This window comes from Dromiciops gliroides, chromosome 3, assembly GCF_019393635.1.
Source record: "Dromiciops gliroides isolate mDroGli1 chromosome 3, mDroGli1.pri, whole genome shotgun sequence".
Taxonomy (NCBI): Eukaryota; Metazoa; Chordata; class Mammalia; order Microbiotheria; family Microbiotheriidae; genus Dromiciops; species Dromiciops gliroides.
The window spans coordinates 184,424,780-184,448,067 of NC_057863.1; the positions used below are offsets into that span (position 1 = coordinate 184,424,780).

At 38.7% G+C, this 23,288-nt stretch overlaps 1 protein-coding gene across 3 annotated transcripts in view; it reads right to left on the reverse strand.

Annotated features, from left to right (window-relative positions):
* Nucleotides 1-14,272: 14,272 nt before the first annotated feature.
* ECRG4 (ECRG4 augurin precursor) overlaps nt 14,273-23,288 on the reverse strand; it is a 64,242-nt gene continuing 55,226 nt past the window's right edge. For all 3 annotated transcript variants that reach the window (XM_043996699.1, XM_043996700.1, XM_043996701.1), the window contains exons 3-5: nt 21,130-21,177; nt 19,461-19,618; nt 14,273-15,281 (exon numbers count right to left, since the gene is read on the reverse strand). In XM_043996699.1, the coding sequence (XP_043852634.1) occupies nt 15,120-15,281; nt 19,461-19,618; nt 21,130-21,177 (368 nt within the window). In that variant the 3' untranslated portion in view covers nt 14,273-15,119. The remainder of the gene's footprint in view (nt 15,282-19,460; nt 19,619-21,129; nt 21,178-23,288) is intronic.

The window sequence follows — 23,288 nt, forward strand, 5'->3', positions numbered from 1 at the left end:
GGAAATGAAAAAATAATTAAGATCTGGCCCCAGTCCATAAGGATCTCACCATCTAGCAGAGGGCATATGACATCTCCATAAATAAATGTGTCATAGTTATAGGATAATGGTCAAGTAGTGTGGAATTGAAACATGTAAGGGAGATATAAAGCTCTAAGGGAGGCTTAGGAAAAGATAATTTTGTGATGTATAAAAACAGGTACCTTTTGGCTTGTTTTCTGGATTTTGTTGCTAAAGAAATGTTAAAGATAAGAAATGAGTGATCTTGTCCCATTCTAACCCAAATTTCTCAACTTTTGTGGGGCTAAACCTATGGTTTAACTGGTATAGGGAATTGGAAGTGATTTAATTGGTATATGGGATCCCTCTAAATCAGGGCAGACTGGTTTCTGCTCTCTTCTCTATAATCTTAGAGAATTGTCTTAGACACTGAGAGGTTTTACAACTTATGCCAGGGCCAGTATGAGCCTGAGGTGAAACTTGAATTCTGGTCTTCCTGGCTCCAGGACCAGCTATCCAATCACTATGCCACTTTGTTGATCTATGTTGATTTCTTTAATAACCAACAGATAAAGCTTTATGGTTGACAAAGTGTTTTCCACACTCTAAGCACTTAGCACATAGTAGGTGCTTAATAAATGTTTATTGATTGATTGATTGATTGGTTGGTTGGTTGGTTGATCTCATTTGATCTCTCTGGTGGATACTACAAATAACACTATTCCCATTTTACAATGCGAAATCAAGGTTCAGAGAAGTTATCATAAGTGACAAGTACTCAGGTGCCTCACCACCATTTAGGTTTTGGGGGAAAACTATGATGGAATCATAGAATCCAAGAGTTGTAAGGGACCTTAGTAATCACAGTGTTTATCCTGCAATTATCCTTTCAACTACCCTCCTAGCCTATGGTCATGTAGCTTCTGCTTGAGTACTTCTTCTTCTTCTTCTTCTTCTTCTTCTTCTTCTTCTTCTTCTTCTTCTTCTTCTTCTTCTTCTTCTTCTTCTTCTTCTAGTGAGGCAATTGTAGTTAAGTGACTTGCCCAGGGTCACACAGCTAGTAAGTGTTAAGTATCTGAGGCTGGATTTGAACTCAGGTCCTCCTTATTCCAGGGCCGGTGCTCTATCCACTGCGCCACCTAGCTGCCCTGCTTGAGTACTTCTAATGATGGGGCACTCAGTACATCATAAATAGATCATTTTCTTGGGGGGTGGGGAAGGTAGGGCTAGCTCTAATTGTTAGAAAGATTCTCCTTATATTGAACAAAAATTTGACTCCCTGTGATTTCCACCCATTGTTCCTAGTTATGCCCTTTAGAGTCATACAGAATAAGTCTAATCTTTCTTGCACATGATGGTCTTTTAAATACTTTATTACAGCTATTATTGTGGTGGGACTCAAGACCTCAAGAAACTTAAGGGACCCAACCTCTAAGAATCTTTAAACTTTAGACACTGAAACTAAAGATTTGAGAAATAAAAAAACAATCGTTGTTTTCCACCTCAGAAATGTGATGTTTCCAGGACACATGGACTAGGGGTCATGCAGATGCTGGGGTATTTAGAGACATTTCTATCTATGATGTAAACACCAATAAGCATATCAAGGTCTACAAGGATGATATACAAGTTCCATATGCTCAAGATACGGATTTTTTTTGTACATCAACAAGATGTGTGACTGGTAGTTCATCACTCAACCCCCAAAACATTCCCTCCCCAGGTATGTTGCAATATCTTTACTTGGCATAGAGCCTTCTTTGTCTGAAATGTATAAAAGATCAATTCTCCTTCCATTCAGAGACAGTCTCCATCATGACTCTCTCCCAGCCATGTATTCCTCTCTCCTAATAAATCTCTCTATTTTACAAGATTTACTGTGAGCCAGCCCTATGAACCAGCTCCCATGTCATTATGCCCTCTCCCACATTTTCACTAAATATGAGTGGTTTTTTCCAGTGTACCATTGGCAAGTCACAATTTACATGAGCCTCACTTATCTCATCTGTAAAATGGGACCAATAAATCATAAATGAAAACTACACAAGACCAAAAAGTTAATTGTTCAAGTTTTTTTAAAAAATAGAATAAGTAGGAAAGAAAAAATCTAGCTGCCAAACCCCAAGATATGTTGCAAAGTTTAAGTGATGAAAATTTATATTCTTTTGGAGAGAACATCAGCAAGTAAGGTTATGATTCCCAACATGGACAGAGGGAGAAGAGGAGGAGGGGAGGAAGAACTCCAGAAAAGTAGTAGAGAAGAAAAGTAAGTTGGAAGTTTCATCATGGCAGCAAAGCAACTGACTATAAGTTCACTAGCCAGTTAAACTAAGGATGGCTGGAGCCAGCCTAGATATAGATATAGGCACCCACCCACTAGGGCAGGAGTTCAGCTGAAACAGTTAAGGCCTCTAAAGCATGGACTCTGATCATGGGAAGTGCAGTGGGGGAAATAGGTGGTAGGCATCATTAGGTATTCCTCTGTAAAGAATTACACTCCTGGGGCAGCTAGGTGGCGCAGTGGATAAAGCACCGGTCCTGGATTCAGGAGTACCTGAGTTCAAATCTGGCCTCAGACACTTGACACTTACCAGCTGTGTGACCGTGGGCAAGTCACTTAACCCCATTGCCCTGCAAAAAAAAAAAAAAAGAAGAAAAAGAATTACACTCCTGGGGGCAGCTACGTGGCAAAGTGGATAGAGCACCAACCTTGGATTCAGGAGGACCTGAGTTCAAATCCGACCTCAGACACTTAACACTTACTAGCTGTGTGACCCTGGACAAGTCACTTAACCCCAACTGCCACACACACACACACACACACACACACACACACACACACACACACAGAGTCCAATTAGGATTAACATAGTCCTTTATTAGGTGCTAAAGAAAGTTGACCTAGTGGGAAGTCAAAGACTTAACCTCAAGGGGAGGAGATGGCTTAGAAACATTCTCCTCCCAGAACAGAAGGGAAGACCAAAGCAGATTAGATGGGGTGACCACCTGACAATGGAAAATTCCTTTTGGGGTGGGGTACAAAAAGATTCCTGAGAGTCAGGGGGATTTTTCTTTTGGAATGATAGTCCTGTAAAAGTCCCAAGACACAAGCCAGGGTCACAGCAGTCCTGCACATTTTGTGTAAATAAAATGCATAGATGAAGAACTCTTTCTATCCTCTCCCCTCTTCCCTGGGACACAATTGTCCACCCTCTTCAAGGAAACAGAAGTGTGATGTAAGTGCCCAAGGGCTGCCACTAAAATTGGCAGTGGTTTCAAAGGACAATTCTGAGAATAATGCAAAGAATTTGGTTTTTTTGTTTGTTTCTTTTGTTTTTCTTTTTAAAAGTTTTTAAAGGGAGCAGCTAGGTGGCGCAGTGGATAGAGCACAGGCCCTGGAGTCAGGAGTACCTGAGTTCAAATCTGGCCTCAGACATTTGACACTTACTAGCTGTGTGACCCTGGGCAAGTCACTTAACCCCAAATGCCTCAAAAAAAAACAACCAACAAACAAACAAACAAAAGTTTTTAAAGGCTATGTTGGAGATGGAGCAAGAGGAAGATAAAATGATAATAGCTAACATTTGCTTAATGCTTTTAGGTTTGCAAAGCATTTTACAAATACTATCTCATTTTATCCTTACAACACTAGGATGAAGGTGCTATTAACATCCCAGTTTTACAAATGAGGAAACTGAAGCCAACAGAGGTTAAATGGCTTGCCTAGTGTCAGAGGCAGGATCTGAACTTGACTCCTCCGAACTGCAAGTTCAATCCTCTATACACTGTGCCATATTAGCTGCCTAAATTAGAAGAAAATATAGGACCATTGTTCAGTTGAATGGGACAAGGATAATAAAGGAGGCTGGTCTATGGAATAAAGAACTGGACTTGGAGTCAAGAAGACCTAGCCTTAAAGCCTAAACTTAATATCTGGGAGGACTTATATGAGCTGATGCAAAGTGAAGTATGCAATTCACTTAACCCTGTTTACCTCAGTTTCCTCATTTGTAAAATGATCTGTAGAAGGAAATGGCAAAGCTCACCAGTATCTTTGCCAGAAAACCCCCAAATAGAGTCATGAAGAGTCAAACATGACTGAACAACAAGTAAACACACAATTCTGGGCAAGTCATTTAGTCACTATTTGCCTCAGTTTCCTTATCTGTAAAATGAGTTGAAGAAGGAAATGGCAAAATATTTTAGTATCTTTGCCAAAAAAACCCCAAATGGAGTCATGAAGAGTTGGACACAACTGAATGACAATTAAACATACAACCTTAGATAAGTCATTTAACTTCTTGCCTTAGTTTCCTTGGCTGTGAAATGAAGTGGCTTAGACTTAATGGCCTCTGATGTACCTTTGAACTTTAAACCTATGGTCTCATCTATGATGGAGAGAAGGTAAAATGGCATGAATCAAACCAATCATAGGACTTATCATCTTTAGACATAGACAGAATCAGGAGATTATCTAGTTTAAACCCCTTATTTTACAGAGAGGGGAAAGAATCTGTCAAAGAATCTATAGGTAGCATATTCACAGTACCACCATGGAGTGGGACCATTTATGGACCAGAGTAACTACCAGGTAATAAGAGTATTAATTTTCTCCTTTCCCATCCATCCCCAGCCAAGCCAATCCCTAGAGACAGCCCCACATGCACTTGTTCTGATTCTTGGAATCAAACATCCAAAACATTGGTTATTCCAAATGTCAACATTGCCCAATTCATAGGCCTCTCTGCCCCCTGAACTTGTTTATAGGCTTCTTTCAGAGAAAGAGAAAGTGTTCCTACAACTCTATGACTGCCAAGTGATCATTGAAATAGTAGACAGGTGTCCAGCTAGGTGGCACTGGAGTCAGGAGATCCTGAGTTCAAATTTTACCTCAGACATTTACTAGTTGTGTGACCCTGGGCAAGTCACGACCCCAATTGCCTCAAACACCCAAGGCCATCTCCATTCATCCTGATATATATCTTGCCACTGGACCCAGATGACTCTGGAGGAGAGAGTGAGGTTGTGACCTTGCACAACCATCCCTCACTTAAATCCAATTCATTTCAAGTCATGACATCTGTCATGGTCCCCTTTGAGAATGAAAGACAAACAACAACAACAGACAGGTGTCCACTTTGGATCACATTGGTACTGTAAGAGATTAAGCTCTCTTTGGCCAGAATGAGTAGTAAATAGTGTTTATTTCAAAAGCAATTCATTTCCCTTTTTCTCTACTTGTTCTTAAAATCCATTGGCTGTCACTGCATAATCCAGCTATCATGCAGTTCTTAGGAAAGGCTAACTCTATTACTAGCATTACTGGAACAATGATCTGAACAGGCACATGTCATACCTAACAATGGCTCCCAGTCAGGTCTGGAGCCAGAGTTGCTTCCCCAGTATCTGGACATTAGGGATATTTTTAGTGTTGTTGGGGCAGAAAAATTAATTCTAGGTAAGCCATAAGATTGTTTAAGTAACTTGGTCTTGGAGAGTGGGACTGATTTGCATATGAGAAGTAATAAAGGGAAAACAGTCTTCCAAACCAGTATTTTTATTGTTCAGTCATTTTCAGTGGTGTCCAACTTTTTACAGCCATATTTGGGGTTTTCTTGGCAAAGATACTAAAATATTTTGCTATTTCCTTCTCCAACTCATTTTACAGATGAGGAAACTGAGGCAAAAAGGGTTAAGTAACTTGTCCAGGGTCACACAACTGTCTGAGACCAGGTTTGAACTCACAAAGACAGTTCTTTTGGATTCCAGGCCCAACACTCTATCCACTGTACCACCTATCTGCCCCAAACCAGTATGGCCTATGTGAATAAGATCCTAATATGTAAAATCATAGAGCTAGAGTTAATAGGGACCTTAGAGAAAATTTAGTTAAAATGCCCCCATTTTACAGATAAGGAAACTGAGGCTAAGTGCTTGGTCACATAGGCAGTAAGTAGCAGGGCTGGAACTGAAACTCAGGTCTTGTGACTCTAAAGTCAACCTTTTTTCTACTCTGTTGCCATAGAGAAACAAAAAGACTGACCTTTTGCTTAATAGTTTTCCAGATGTTCATATTTCATATAAAATACCCAGTATTTTAAGCGTAACTGGACTCAGACTGCCACCTCATCTTGAGTCTATCTTCATCTACTTCCAAGACCCCACTCAGTATAGGAAATTGGTTTAGGCCACCTTCTAGTGCCTGCACCAGCACTAGCTATTTGCTTAATTGAAGAAGGATCCATTTGAGAGGGAGGAAGCAGTGTTTCAGAGGGATATAGTAGTAAGACAACATAGTATAATGATAAGACAGCTGACTTTCAAACCAGGAAGACCTGGGTTCAATTCCTGTCTTTGACATATTGACTGACTCTGGGCAAGTCTTCAAAACCAAAGTTGCAGAGAAGATGGCACTTGCACTAGAAAAGGAAGTTACTTCCTGGAACCTCCTTATAATACAACTTGAGTCCTGATAGTTGTAGTAGGCTAATGGAGAGTTCAAATTAATTCACCTAAGGAGAAAGTCACACTACCATGGTGGACCCCTGAACTAATTACCAATCCTCAGTTCTATGGCATTCAACATTATTTTATCCCCACATGTTCTCCTCTGTCACAGCACCTCTTTTAACCAGCTGAGACAACCCAAAGCTATATAGTAGTCCCTAGAAGTGAAAACTGCCATTCCAAATTCCCAAACTTAGTGAGAGGTGTTGACATGAGAGGGAAGGATACTCCCCAAACAGTGGGGATGAGAGTAGGCAAACAAGACTGACTCAGTATATAAGATGGCATTGATATGAAAATAGATTCATTTGAATAGTACAAGAAGGGTAGTATTATGATAACTCCCTTAGAAACCCTTTGTGTGAGAGTGCAGAGGTTATGGGGCTTAACTGTCCCCAATAATATTTATAAGAACTTAGACACTCTGGCCTTGCTTTCAAACTGTATGCACACCCAGGCAGATGCCCTAGAGTGGTCTCATCATGAGGGTCTCAGCTACTTTTGCTCTCAGCTAAACTATGGGAGGTGCTGAGAGGGGTGGAGATGAAGCTACAAGGGATGGTGATCTGGGAGGTAAGGGAAAACATAAGAGGTGGAGAGGGGAGAAGAGAGAGTTATAGGAAACTGAGACCAATGACACCCAGCAAGAGATGCCAGGGAATTATCACCACTATTATTCAATATTGTACTATAAATGTTAGCCTTAGCAATAAGAGAAGAAAATGAAATGGAAGGAATTAGAATAGGCAAGGAAGAAACAAAACTATCACTCTTTGCAGATGCTATGATGGTATACTTACAGAATCCTAAAGAATCAACTAAAAAAGTACTTGAAACAATTAACAACTTTAGCAAAGTTTCAGGATATAAAATAAACCCATATAAATCATCAGCATTTCTATATATGACAAAGTCCAGCAGCAAGAGATAGAAAGAGAAATTCCATTTAAAATAACTGTAGACAATATAAAATACTTGAAAGTCTAACTGTCAAGGCAAAACCAGGAACTATATGAACACAATTACAAAACACTTCTCACACAAATAAAGTTAGATCTAAACAAATGGACAAATATAAATTGCTCATGGATATGCCATGCTAATACAATAAAAATGACAATTCTATGCAAATTAATTTCATTATTCAGTGCTATACCAATCAAACTACCAAAAAAAGTATTTCAAAGAGCTACAAAAAACAATAACAAAATTCATCTGGAAGAACAAAAGGTCAAGAATATCCAGGGAATTAATGAAAAAATTCAAAGGAAAGTGGCCTAGCTCTACTAGATCTAAAACCCGCAAAACCAGAAACCATGAAAACTATTTGGTACTGGCTAAGAAATAGAGTGGTGGACCAGTGGAATAGGTTAGGCTCATAAAACAGCAGTAAATGCACATAGCAATCTCCTGTTTGATAAACCCAAAGACTCTAGCTTCCAGGATAAGAACTCACTATTTGACAAAAACTGCTGGGAAAACTGGAAAATAGTATGGCAGAAACTAGGCATAGACCAACATCCTACACCATACACCAAAGTAAAGTCAAAATGGGTGCAAGATCTAGACATAGAGGATGATACCATAGACATAACATAAACATAGGGTGATACATGGACAAATTAGAAAAGGAAGGAATAGTTTAGCTTTCAGAACTGTGGAGAGGGGAAGAATGTATGATCAAAGATGAAATAGAGAACGTTATGCAATGCAGAGTGGATCATTTTGACTGCATTAAATTAAAAAGGTTTTGCATTAATAAAATCAATGCAAACAAGATTAGAAAGAAAGCAGAAAGCTGGGGGGGGAATTTTACAGACAATGTTTCTGATAAAGGTCTCATATCTAAAATATGTAGAGAACTGAATCAAATATATAAGAAGCAGTTTTCAGATGATGAAATTTAAACTATCTACAGCCATATGAAATGTTCTCAATCACTACTGATTAGAGAAATGCAAATTAAAACTACTCTGAGGTACCACCTCATACCTATCCAATTGGCTAATATGACAACAAAGGAAAATTATAAATGTTGGAGAAGATGTGGGAAAATTGGAACACTGATGCACAGTTGGTGGAGTTGTGAACTGATCCAACCATTCTGGAGAGCAATTTGGAACCATGCGCAAAAGGCTATAAAGCTGTGCATTCCCTTTGACCCAGCAATACCACTACTAGGTCTGTATCCCAAAGAGGTCATAAAAAAGGGAAAAGGGCAACATGTACAAAAATATTTATAACTGCTCTTTTTGTGGTAGCAAAGAATTGGAAATTGAGGGGATGCGCATCAATAAGGGAATGGCTATACAAGTTGTGGCATATGAATGTAATGGAATACTATTATGCTGTAAGAAATAATAATCAGGTGGGTTTCAGAAAAACCTGGAAAGACTTACATGAATTGATGCTGAGTGAGATGGGCAGAACCAAGATAACATTGCACACAGTATCAACATTTTGTGATGATCACCTGTGATAGACTTACTCTTCTTTGCAAATAAAATGACCCAAGACAATGTCAAAAGACTTATGGTGGAAAATGCTCTCCACACTCAGAAAAAGAACTATGGAGTCTGAATACAGACAGAAGCACACTATTTTCACTTTTGTTGTTGTTTTTTTGTTCTTGTTCTTTATTCTTTCTTATGTTTTTTCCCTTTTATTCTGATTAATGTGGAAATAGGTTTAACATGCTTGTAATGTATAACCTATATAAAATTGCTTGCTGGCCTCAGGAGGGGGGAGGGAAAGGAGGGTGGGAGAAAAGTTTGGAACTCAAAAAATATCTTTACACATAATTGAGAAAAATAAAAAATGAAAATCTAATTTAAACAAAAAATGATATGTCAGGGAAGGAACATGAGGGTGGCCTGATAGAGAAGCCTGGAAGGGAACATTGACATGGAGGTTTCAAACACTGGCTTTTTCTCCACTTAGGGTGGCAATGCAAGATGTCTCTAGGAGGTTTGTTGACCATTGCAGAGAATCTCTTGGAAATCCATGAATCTTTTTTGGGTCCACTAATTTGTAAGTTAACTTGTTTTATGTTTTGAACCTTGTGATCCTGAGTGCTCCTAAAGTGACCTGGTGGCTATCTCTGTGGGCCTTGCCAACTACATCCCAAGTCCCACCTGCGTTAATCCAGAATCCTCAGAAGTGCACCAAATATGCCTGGATTCTCTTGTCAGCAAGGGGCTTCTGAAGGGTTATACAGCAATCCTTGAGCAGATGTACTATGAAACATAACAGAATTCTGATCACAACTCTACTCAACCTCCAAAAATGGATCAGCCAGCCCAGTAGGGCCTATAGACCATAAGATTTAAAATTGCTCGGGGGCAGCTAGGTGGTACAATAGATAAAGCACCAGCCCTGCATTCAGGAGGACCTGAGTTCAAATCCAGCCTCAGACACTTGACACTAGCTGTGTGATCCTGGGGAAGTCACTTAATCCTCATTGCTCCGCAAAAACAAAACAACAACAACAACAAAAAAGATTTATAGTTGCTCAAATTCTGCTGAATTAGCTAGATGTGCTTACCAGCAGCAAGTACAAGATACCTGTACTCAGACCTACTTGCTTGTCCTCCAAAATGTTATAACCACTGGACCAGAAGGCTGATCAGTTTCCAGCTGCCTCTTTGGGCCTGTTCTTTTGATTCCCCATAAAAGACTGATAGTGATCTATAAATGGGAAGCACCAGTGAATAGAGCACTAGAAATGGAGTCAGAAAGACTTGGATTCCAATCCCACCTCAGATATTAAAAGCTATGTGACCCTAGGCAAAGATTTCTAAGCCTTAGTTTCCTCATCCGTAAAATGGGGTAAATAATAGCAGGATTGTTGTGAGGATGAAATGAGAGAATATTTTAAAGCACTTAGGGCACAGCAGCCACTATATAAATGTTATTGTTGTTATTGTTGTTGATGATGATGGTTATGACTGCTGTTAATTATTCTTAACCTTTAGGATCAAAATCCATGATCCCATGATATTGTGATTTGCCATGACAGACCAGGTGAGTATTTTCAGAACTTCAGTTTTTATTGCCTGGGACCTCTGGAAGCTACAAATATAACACAATGTTTGCCAGTATGTCTGATGCTGTAAGAAAGGTGCTCAGACCATGGACACCATGGACACCATGGACACCATGGACACCATGGACACCATGGGGAAGGTGACTGGCTTGTTATAATCCCTGCCAAGATAGCTTTGTGCCTATAATAATGCTGGATTTTTATACTGGATCTGCCTCCGTTCTAGGATCATGGTGCCATTTTGGTAGTGATATACACTCTGACCAAGATGGCTCACTTCTTCCCCTATGCTAGACCTCCTGTCACTGCTGAGGAGACCCTGTTCTTCTGGAAAAAAAGAAATTCCAGCTCCATGGTGTCCTGATTCACAGTCACTTCTGCCTCATAGTCACACCACCACCCCTCCCCCACCCCCTCCTTCTTTGTATGACTCCTTTTTTCTTTCTCATCCTCCAACCTATTACCTAATCATTGTATGATTTGAAATATAAAATTCTGGGGTATTTTTTTTTTACCTCCACTAAGGTCCTAATACCAAGCCTGATTATGGTGTATAAGCAACAGAAATGGGCAGCTAGGTGACTCAGTGGATAGAGTACTGGTCCTGAAGTCAGGTAGACTCATCTACCTGAGTTAAAATCCTGTCTCATATACTTACTAGCAGTGTGACCCTGGGTAAGTCACTTAACCCTGTTTGCCTCAGTTTCCTCATCTGCAAAATGAGCTGGAAAAGGAAATGGAAAACCACTCCAGTATCTTTGGTGAGAAAACCCCTAAATGGGTCACAAAGACTTGTACACAACTGAAATGACTAAACAACAACAGCAATAGCAACAATAATGCAACAGAGGGTTAGCAAAGAGCATAAGCCTTGGGTAGCCCTTCCAAGCTCAGAGGACTTCAAGAATAGGACAGGCTGTGGAACACAGGTCTATTTTCTGGAATGGGCAAAACAAGGGAAATCCCCAATTGACCAAACTGGATGCTGTGTTGGACCAGGGCCACGTGCTTTGGCTCATTACCAAAGGACTTAGACTTTGGCATCATGCAGCAATCTTTTATTGATCCCCTTGGTACTCTTATGGAAGCACATCTGTGCCAAAGGCAAGCAGAAGATCCACCCCGTAGTCTTTAAAAGAAATGAAACCACAGCACTGCTTCTCAGCTCTGGAACACCATTGTCAGGAACAGAAATTCCCAGCGTGGGTGATGTGTAGCTGGGGAACTGAATGCACAGCCATTGTCCTATGGGCCATGACCCCCAAAACAAAATATATTCTTTGGGGGGGGGGTGAGGCAATTGGGGTTAAGTGACTTGCCCAGGGTCACACAGCTAGGAAGTATCAAGTGTCTGAGGTCGGATTTGAACTCAGGTCTTCCTGAATCCAGGGCCACCTAGCTGCCCCAACAAAATATATTCTTGTTCCACTTTTCCAGAGATATCTCTGACAGCAAATTTCCATACACAAAAATGGTGAACTCCAGGATATAATCTCGTGTCTCTAGGGCAACTCTTGCAGCAGAAATGGTTACATGAGGATGAGTCTACTGAAGATAAGGAAGTCAAGTTGGCTGTGAAGAGGATGAAGAATTGTTTAACCACAGCAACTCACAAGGACAGTCTACTGAGGCAGTAAGGTATAGTGGAGAGGGCACTGAACTCGGAGTCAAGAAGACCTGGGTTAATTTCCCACCTCAGATACTTACTAGCTCTGGGCCCTAGAACAAGTCACTAACCCCTTTTCACTTCATTTTCCTCATTTGAAAATGAGGACACTGGAATCTCAATGATCGCCGAGGTTCTTTCTAGCTCTAAATCTATGAGTTTCTAATCCCATAATGATCATATGTGTCAATGAAATACATGCTTACACTGACAAAATCACTTATTCTTAGAAGTATTGTCATATATGTATGTCTATGTGTATGTATATATATACAAATATATGTGTGTATAAATAGTTTATACATATATGTCCACATAAATACATGTATACATATGTATTAAACACAGTTGTTTGTTCCCTAGAATTAATTTCAAAATTGAATTTAACCCTTGATATGTCTCTGAAAAAAAAAAGCCAAAAACTAAATTAGGTTGCTTTTTATTCTCATATAATCCTTGGTCAGTGTTTCTACTGTCTTGGATTAGAAGCTATAGATAGAAAAAAGTGTCATCTGTTTCAACTATTAATTGAAATTATTGAGGATGTTGTATTTTCTTTGCTCAGTGACAGATCAGAAAACTATATGATCCTAGATTTAAAGGTAGAAAGGACTTTAGATTGCTAAAGAGACTCTTCAGCCACCTACTTTTCTAATCCTCTATTAATTCTCCATTAAGATTTATTAATTCTATTTCTAGCATGGGCTGCCTAAAACCAATGCATCATCTCAGACCATTTATATAAAAGCATCATTTCAGGAAAAACTCACAGATGTTTCCAGTTGGGAGAAGCCAAATTAGAGAAGCAACAGAGCAATGAGAAGAAACATTTTAGGAATGCCTCTTTGTGTGTGTGTGTGTGTGTGTGTGTGTGTGAAATGTCCATCTTTTCACTGGTGATTATACTCAGGTTTGCAGAACACCCCCCTCCTCTCCAACTATTTCCTCCACAACTAACTTCCCAACCCTCAAAGAGACCACATCCTGGAGAAACTTCCATTCTAGGGCACCACTCTGCTGATTGGGGACTTACTTTCATAGAATGCTACGTCAGAAAAAGCCCCAGCTATGCTTCACTTTACTCTTTCATCTCTGGCCTCTATAGCTTCCTCAACCAACTGCCAATCAAGGGTATGCTTTCCTCCCTAATGTCCTCCAGGTGTAGTACCATGAACCATGAACAAATCAATTTTGTTTTTGTTCTTATATTGGGTGTGTCAATCTATTTCTTTATGCCTTATCCCAGAAACATTCTTGAACAAAGAGCCCCTCCCTGGCCCCCACTCTGGTGTGCATGTGTGTGGATGCATGTATTCATGCACACATGCATGTATTTATGCATATATGTGTGTAGTATATGTGTATGTTATTTCTTCCATTAGTGAGTAAGCGCCTATGCAGAGGAAGTTTTCTTTTTAATTTGTATCCTCAGCACACAGCACAGTATTCATTCATTCATATTGTATCTAACATGAAAAACCCAGCATAATCTGGATTTTAAAGTCAACTTTAAAAAAAAATTTTTTTTTTAGTGAGGCAATTGGGGATAAGTGACTTGCTCAGGGTCACACAGCTAGTAAGTGTTAAGTGTCTGAGGCTGGATTTGAACTCAGGTCCTCCTGACTTCAGGGCTGGTGCTCTATCCACTGCGCCACCTAGCTGCCCCCTAAAGTCAACTTTTAAAGTAAAGAATCTTCCTATATAATACCCTATTTGTGATATATTATGTTGAAGACTTAGTAGCATATGTGAGAAATCCAAATGACACACAAGCATGATAACAAAAGAGCCTTGACCTGCTGCTGTGGTGTCCCATAGTCATCTCTCAAACTTCTGAAACAATAAATAAATTAGTGACAAAGTAATCGATATCAATATAATGAATTGATAAATAATATTAAATAATATTTCAAATAGATTACTATTAATATTTGTATTAATAATTAATTTTGTTTACATTAATAATATTCATATTAATATTTCAACACATTGATTTATAAAAGTAATTTATATTGAAATAAACTTGATTTTAACCAAATAAAAGCAGCAAAAAGCATTTTTGAACAAAAGTTTATTTCTGGTATAAAATGTAGTATATCAATACATTAGCTACATCAAACTTCAGATGGTGTTTCTATTGTTCTTTAGAAATTGCACTAGAGTCATAAAGAGAAAGATATAGATATAGATATATATGGATTAAAATAAAACAGAAATGTAGTTGGAGTTAGAAAATAGATCAGAATGGATTATTGTGCCATTCAGAAATGACAAAGATAAGACAACAAATATGGCAAGATCTATAGAAGGAAGGGTACAGTATTGGAAATACGATATATTTGCTATGATCATAGATTTATTTATTTATTTTAAAAACAGCAACAAAGTCTGATAAAAAGATATACAGAGGAAATAGGGACACAGAAGCAAAGAAAGCATTGCTGTTATTTTTTTTAATGTTAATACACAGGGCATCCCAAAAGTCTCAGGGCAGCCTTAAGACACCATCCTAAGACTGTAAGCATCCCCTGTTTCTTTATGGTTGTATGTTTTTATTTTTAAATTGAACTGTTTATACTTCCTGCATAATTTCATGTCTTCCTCCTAATGAGAGGAAAAAATGAGGAAGGTCTCCAGTATATGGAGTGGAGTGGTAAACATGGACATGGACAAGAATGTTTTTGTTTGGCAGTGATTAGATTTATAACAAACAAACAAAAATCTTTTCAAAATGCATTAGTAAATCAGGAATAATAATAGCTCACATGTATATAGTGCTTAAGGTTTGCAAAGTGCTTTACATACATATTATTGCCTTTGATCCTCATAACAACCCTTTGGGGTAAGTAAAAAAAACCAACAAAAACCCTGGTGCCTTTTCCAGAGCATCAGAAAAGGCACTCAGTAGTCATCATAGTTGACACTGGCTCCGTGCCTAAAGGTGTGGGGATGCCGAGGCCCAATGGCAGCATCTTCATCATAATGGCGCTGGTAGTAACCTCCATAGTAGTCATGGCCATCGCGGCCTCTGTTTGTCCAATAAGTAACATCATCTTCAAATTTCTGAATTAAAAAGAATATCAAGAAAATGAGTTCAAGTAACAAGTGCTTCCCTCCAATTCCTTTCCCCTTGAAAAGCTATCCCCCATCCAAATTGAGTGTTTTCTCCCAGGCACTTTCTCCAAATAAAGTGCTGTATTATTATTTTTTAAACTTTAAAGACTAGCACTGATGAAAAATATGTGAAAGTACACCATTATTCTTTTTGGGGGGAGGGGCGGGACAATGGGGGTCAAGTGACTTGCCCAGGATCACACAGCTAGTAAGTGTCAAGTGTCTGGGGCCGGATTTGAACTCAGGTACTCCTGAATTCAGGGCTTTATCCACTGTGCCACCTAGCTGCCTCCTACACCGTTATTCTTGTGCTTAGAAGTAAATAATAACCAACTGAAAAGGAATTTGCTCTAGCGTTTTTTAATACTTTTGTTTGGTTTTGGTTTTGGTTTTTTGTGAGGCAATTGGGGTTAAGTGACTTGCCCAGGGTCACACAGCTAGTAAGTGTTAAGTGTCTGAGGTCGGATTTGAACTCAGGTACTCCTGACTCCAGGGCCGGTGCTCTATCCACTCTGCCACCTAGTCAACCCTCTAGCATTTTTTAAATTGTCTGTTATGGGGACCAATTTTTCAATAGCGTTAGATTCAACTTTCTTTCTTTTTTAATCTAGACCTTGGAGTTCCTAAGTATTCAGAAAATAGCAGGAAATTCCCTCTACCAAGCATCTAAATGACTTACCAAGGGTTATATGACCAATATGTAGCAGTGGCTGGGTTTCTAACTCTGAAACTTCAATCCTTTTGTCAAACACTTTAACATAACCACCAAACATTTTACCAGCTAAGGCATAGCAGTAGAAGCCATCATTTTGTCAACAGTCCTCACTTTCCATGGGCAAACACTGTTTTGAACTTAGAAATAGGGCTCTTGTGAAATTCAGGAGATAGGATCAAGGCAGTTCAACATGCATTTGTTAAGCACTAACTACATACCAGGCACTGTGCTAATTGCTTGGAATAAAAAGAAAAGGAAAAATCCAGGTCTTATAAATGGCATTTTAATCCTCTTTCTATAACATTATAGTGGTACTCCAATCATGTTAGTTCTAGGTTTAAAAAAAAAATCTTTAATGTTTCCCCTTGCCCATTATACTTAGTCTTAACTCCTCTGTGTCACTTATGGTGCAAATCTCCTTTTCTAGCTTTATCCTTCTTATTATTACCCCATGTTACCATCAAACTCTGCTACTGTTCTTTCAAATAAGTCCTGATAATTTCTCACCTCCATGCTATTGCTCACATTTTTTCCTCTGTATAGAAAAGCAGTTCCTTTTATCTCTACTTATTGAAATCCAATTCATCCATCAAGATTCACGTCAAATACCATATATTTCATAAACTCTCCTGGATTCCTTAAATCAATAAAATGTCTTGTTCCTGCAAATCCTGTGACAGTTTGTTCCTCTCTATGACACACATCATTCTGCCTTGTCATATACCTACATGTCCCTTTGTCTTATCCTCCTCACTCAAACATAAATTTCTCAGGATTAGGGACCACTTTCCCCATATTTGCATTCACAAATTGAAGTAAACATTAATAAAAGCACACAAATAAGTGATCGAACTGTTGTATAGGTTGGGTGATACAGTTACTAGCTGGGTGATCCTGGACAAGTCACTTAATCCTGTTGGCCTCAATTTCCTTCTCTGTAAAATGAGCCAGAGAATGAAATGGCAAACCACTGCAGTATCTTTGCAAGAAAACTCAAATGGGGTCACAAAGAGTCAGACACAACTGAAACAACTAAATGACAAGAAGTAATGGGTTACATGTATAGGAAGATATGAAGAATAATTATAGGATATCTTTATATCATCTTAGGTCATTGGAAGAGGTAGGTCTTGACATAGACTATAGAAGGACATCAGATATGTTTCCCGAGGAGCTTGATTATAGAATCATAGATATTGAGCTTCAAGGGACTTTGAACGTCACTTAGCCCAACCCCCTCACTTATAAATGTAGAGATCAAGGCTCAAAGAGGTTATGACTAATCCAAAATTACAGTGCCAGAGCTGGAATGTGAACCTCAGTTCTCTGTTGCTAAATCCTATATTCCTTCTACTGTATTATTCTGTGTTTTTCAAAACCAAATAGTTTTAAACAGTGAGCTCTTTGGATGTTTCTTTCTTCGTGGCCTTTTTGAGGGTGTCTGGAAGGAGGCAGGAATGTTCTAGAAGTATATCTCTCTCCTCTGTCCCATCTTTCTTGGTTGTTAAGTCATTTTTCAGTCCCGTCTGACTCTTCGTGACCCCATTTGGAGTTTTCTTGGAAAAGATACTGGAGTGGTTTCCCATTTCCTCCTCCAGGTCATTTACAGATGAGGAAACTGAGGCAAACAGGGTTAAGTGACTTGCCCAGGGTCACACAGCTAGGATGTGTCTGAGGCCAGATTTGAACTCACATCTTCCTGACTCCAGGCCTAATATTCTATCTTCTGTATCACCTAGCTGCCCCTGTGCCACTTTCGCTAATGCCCTATAACTTTGTTATATTACTATTTGGGTTCAAAGTGCTCTTGAGGAAAGAGAAGTGGGACAATGAGGTAAGTCCACCTCCCACTCTTCAAGATGTCCCAGTCTTCTCTCTCTCTTTTTTTTTTGTGTTTAACCTTTTGTCTCCACAATTGCCTTTGATATTCTCATTGAAATTTAAGCCCAACCTTTGTTTTTCTCATTCCTAGGCTTAGTTTGGAATATAGGCTTTTAAAATACTTTTTTTTCATCATTCCTACTGGGTTCTTAAGTTGTACCACCCACTCTAGAATGGAAGTCTGATTCTGAGACCCCTTGCCAAATAAATGCTCATTGGAGGCAAAGGGCATTAAGTTCCCTGCCTGTCCTCACCCTCCCTCCACCTTCTATTGACACAAGGTAGAGTTTTCCCTATGAAGACTTCCTCTGCAAACCTAACAGTGTTTGCTATCCTGTGTATAATATACACCATTCTAACAATGCTGAGTTTCTTTTTGCCAATTCATTCTCTGCCAAAATATTCCAGGAGCCAAAATTTTTAACATATCTCTAACTTTTTCCTGCTACAATTACTCTTTACAAAGTTCTAAAATAAAGGATACCATGTAGTTATTTTGCATGTATGAGGCGAATATCTGTTATCCCAAGGAATCCTTTAGCTATGGCTTTGAACTAGGTATAGATGGAATAAAAATCCTGCTTTTAACTAGAGCATTTCTGGGAATCACCCTGTAAGCGTCTATGAATGAATGCCTGTTTTCTTTTAAATTTCATTTTCTGTCCTTCCCCCATTCTCACATCCCATAGCCCCAACTTTGTTGTTTTTGACATTTTTGAGGTGAGGTTGGAAGCCTTTTTCATGCTCATGAGACCAGACACTCTCAGGAGATCCAGGCAAAGACTGGGCAATGGAGTTAAATGCATGCCTCAGCAAACCTTCCCAGATGTGCTGGATGGCAGCTTCTCTTGATCTAGACAGATCAGGACAAAGATATTTATCTATTATCAAATTTAGTAAATAAAGGGCTGAAAACTCCAACTGGGAGTCTTATATTGTTAAGAAACTAGTTATTTGCAGAATTTAGGTTAAAGGTAATAACCCATGTTAGTTCTAGAGGACAAATGGAAAATATACACACACATACATTCCCCTTATTTGGGGAGAGAAGTAGGGTACAGAATATGACATATGTTGTATATCAGACGCAGCCTCTGAGTTGGCTAGTTTTATTCAACTGTTTTTTTCCTCTATAACAAGGCAATACTGTAGATATGAAAAGCAGAATATTAGAGAATATCTGATATAGAAACTTTTAAAAATATATCAATAAAAATCTTTTTTTAAAAAAAGAGAACACAGGGGGCAGCTAGGTGGCACAATGGATAAAGCACCAACCCTGGATTCAGGAGGACCTGAGTTCAAATCCGGCCTCAGACACTTGACATACTAACTGTGTGACCCTGGGCAAGTCACTTAACCCCCATTGCCTCACATATATGTATGCATATATACATATACATTTGTGTATACATAAATTAACAAAAACTAATAATTTGCGTTCTAAATCCTCAGCTTCCTCATTCCCCCTTTTACCCAACTCTCTACATGAAGGCAGAACATCCCAGGGTTTAAAAAAAAAGTATACCTACAGCTTCATCAAAACCCATGTAGAGAAATTGCTGGTACCACTGCTGAACATCTGGCTGACTTCGGTCCCACAGCTGGCGTTTCTGGCGTTTCATGCCGTTTAAAAATTCCTTTGCTTTGTTTTCACCCACTGACACTTCCGTCTTTGTTGGATCAGATGCTGAAATGATCAATTCCCCGCCCCCCCGGAAAAGAACATGACATGATTCTTCTCCCTCCTGGCATGAATCAATATAAAAATGCATTATATCCCTTTTACCACTCCATTCCTACCCTGCCATGCTGAAAAATATAGGCCCAGTGTTCATGACAAATGACTCTATCATCTCCATGTGTTTCTACATGTTGGTCTTATTAAGTCCTATTTCTTTGGAGGACAAATTGGAGAGGTTGAGGGAGATAGATTTCATGGAAGAGTTTACAGGGTCTAGGAATTCCCTGATCACCGGGTAGAATTGCTATTCCACTAATGATCCCAGAGGCCTATGCAATGAAACTTGACCACAAGCCTTCTGCCACCATAAATGAGCTACAGTCAACCTGTGGGCACAAAAACGCCATTAAAAGACAAGCATGGAACCTTTCAGTCACAGGCATAGTACGGAATCAAGTACCTTGTAGGCCCATGTCTTTCTGCCCAGGATGCAAATCAGAATGCTACATGCTTCTTCTCCTCTAAGGGTGGAAAAACTCAATCCAATTAAATTCAACAAGAATTTAAGTATGTGACAGGCATTGTTCTGGGGGAAAGCATGAATAACTAGAGGGAATTAAGACAGGCTACCTATAGTAGATAACACTTGAGCTGAGCTTTAAAGAGAACTAAGGATTGCAAAATGTAGAGGTGGGGAAGGAGAATATTGCAGGAAACACTGGGGAGTTACCTATATCAAAAAATAAAAATATAAGTTACAATCTTTTAATATATAATAGAGGTTTGGCATATGTCTGGATCACCCAAAATGGCACCATCCATGCAGAAGCCACTAGACCTCCTGCTTCTCTGGGGAGTGCCAATGCTCCATTACAGATCTATATTTGTGACAAAGATCACTGATGTCCAGAAGCCTAGAAATACAGAATTTTATACCTGTAAGGAATAATTTCAGGGATCATTGGGTCCAAGCCCAATTTACAGATAAGGAAACTGAGGTCCATGAATGTGGCTGGTCCTCCCAAATAGCAGAACTAGGTCTCTGGTTCTAGAGGATTGCAAGATACTCAATAAGAGAAGAAAGATCCCACTATCAATCAACAAGCATCGATTTCGCTTCTACTATGTTCCAAGCACTGTACTGTGGCTATGAATATAAAAAATGAAATGATCCTTCACCATATTGCATTTACTAAGACATAAAAGCACTTAAGACATCAAGATTGCTTCCAGGGTTTGTTTGTTGTTTTAATCACATACAATACTGTCATAAGAATCATTGAGTAGATAGCTCTTGTTTTTTATAACATTTTTAGAGTACATTTCCAACCATAGGGAGGTAGTTAAATATATTGGGGTGTAGCAGAATAATTAAATCAAGTAAGCAGAAATTATGAGGCATACAAAGAAGATCTGGAAAAAATCTTTTGAAATAATTTAAATTAAAAATAAAAGGAGAAACAGACAGAAGAATGGAATACCAAGAATACAAGACCTGAAAATTTTAGTCTATTTACCTTCTCGTTTTTGAAGCATGAGCTTGAGTTTGTTTCCTCTTGTGACATCTAAAAGAAGGAAAAAATAAAAATTAGCTGCAGGGTTGCATGGTCCCCTTTAATCACTCTAAAGCAAAGATCAAAGCTTGAGAAACAGAGTAGGCAGCTAGGTGTCAAAGTGGATAGAATGCCAGGCCTGAAGTCAGGAAGACTCATATTCCTGAATTCAAATCTGGCTTCAGACACTTATTAGCTGTGTGACCCTGGGCAAGTCACTTAAATTTACCTCAGTTTCCTCATCTGTAAAATTAGCTGGAGAAGGAAATAGCAAACCACTCTAGAATCTGCCAAGAAAACCCCAAGTGGGGTTATGAAGATTCAGACACAACTGAAACGACTGAACAACAAACTTATAAGTCATCAATTTGCAAAAAAAAAAAAAAAGGTAAATTCAAACTTAGAATGTTTTAAGAGAGACATGATATACAATATAAAGTCCTGATTTTATTCCACCTTGGTCTGACCACATATGGAATATTGTGTTTGATTCTGGGCACAGACTTTTGGAAGAGGCACTGATGAACTAGAATAAGACCACAAGAGGGAGACCAGGATGGCAGGGAAACTGGAGACCCTGTCATAAAAAGACCCCTTAAAGAAACTGGAGCTGTTCAGCTTAGACAAGGATTAGGGCAAACATGACAGCTATCTTCAAGTGTTTGAAGAGCTGTTATACAGAAGGTGGGCTAGATTTGGGCTTGTCCCCAGAAGACAGAACGGGACTAATAGATGGAAGATGCCAAGAGGCAATTTTACACCAATGTCAGAGAAAACTTCCCAATAATCTAAAACCAGTAGAACAGGCTACCTCAGGAGGTGGTGGTTTCACTGAAAGCCTTTAAATGGACATCAAACGACTACTTTTCATGGATCTTGTAGAGAAGTTTCCTGTACAGGAAAGGGTTAGACTTGATGACTTTTAAGATCTGTTCCAACTGAGATTCTGTGAAAAGAATTATCTTCCCAACTCCTTCTACACAGACAAGCAGCAAGAAGCAAATGTTTTCAGACAGGGAGTGTATCAATGGCAAGAGTCATTTAAGGCAGAATATATTTGCACCTTATTATGGCTCAGGACATTTTCATGAATTTTTCTCCAGGTGGCATCTTCCCTACTCTCTTTCATTAAAATAATGGCATGGCCTTTTTTTTTCTTCTAGAATATTTTTTTTTAAAAACAAAGCTTCTTCTTCTCATTTCCTATAGCATCTCTTTCTGTCTGATCTTTTCTTAGGATCAAAAATTGAAAACTGGAAGGCACCTTAGAGACAATCAAGTCTAATTCCCTCATACTACAGATGAAGAAACTGAGTCTGAGAGAGGGTGACTTGTGCTGATAACAAGTATCTGAGGGAGGTCTTTCTTACTCCAAACCTAACACTCTGTCCACCTTACCACTAATGTACCTTATTTTATATATGTACCCTATATCAAATAGTGTTCAAATAAAATGATAGAGGAGATAAAATCAAGGAAACTGTTGTTCTGAGGTCACTAAAAACTTTACCCAGGCTTGATCTGAATTGGTTTTAGAGACTGATGATTACTACATAGAATTGGGGCAGCTCGATAGCACACTTACTGGCTGTGTGACCCTGGGCAAGTCACTTAACCCTAATTGCCTCACCTAAAAAACCAAAACAAACAAAAAAACTACATAGAATCTCCTGTCAAAGAAAATAACATTAAGTAATGAAAAAAGTGCGGACTAGGGGTTAGCTTTGGGTCACATTTTAGCTCTGTTACTTAGTATTATATACACCACATAGTATAGAGCACTAAGTACATATACATATCTGTATAAATATACATACATTTTATATGTACACAAATATACACACATTTGCATATAGATAGTTTTAAATATTTCAATAGAATTTATTTCCTTTATAATCCTATTTCCTTTGTTATTTATAGAGATATTATACATATAAATATATACAAATGTATATGTATAAAAGTAAATATTTTAAATAACTGCTTCCTTTATAAAGGGCTTCCTTTATAATCATATTTACTTTGTGTTACATATATGCATGAATACATGTGTATATAATACACACAATAAATACACATATATACAACATATACATTTATATCTAAATATACAGAAACTTGTA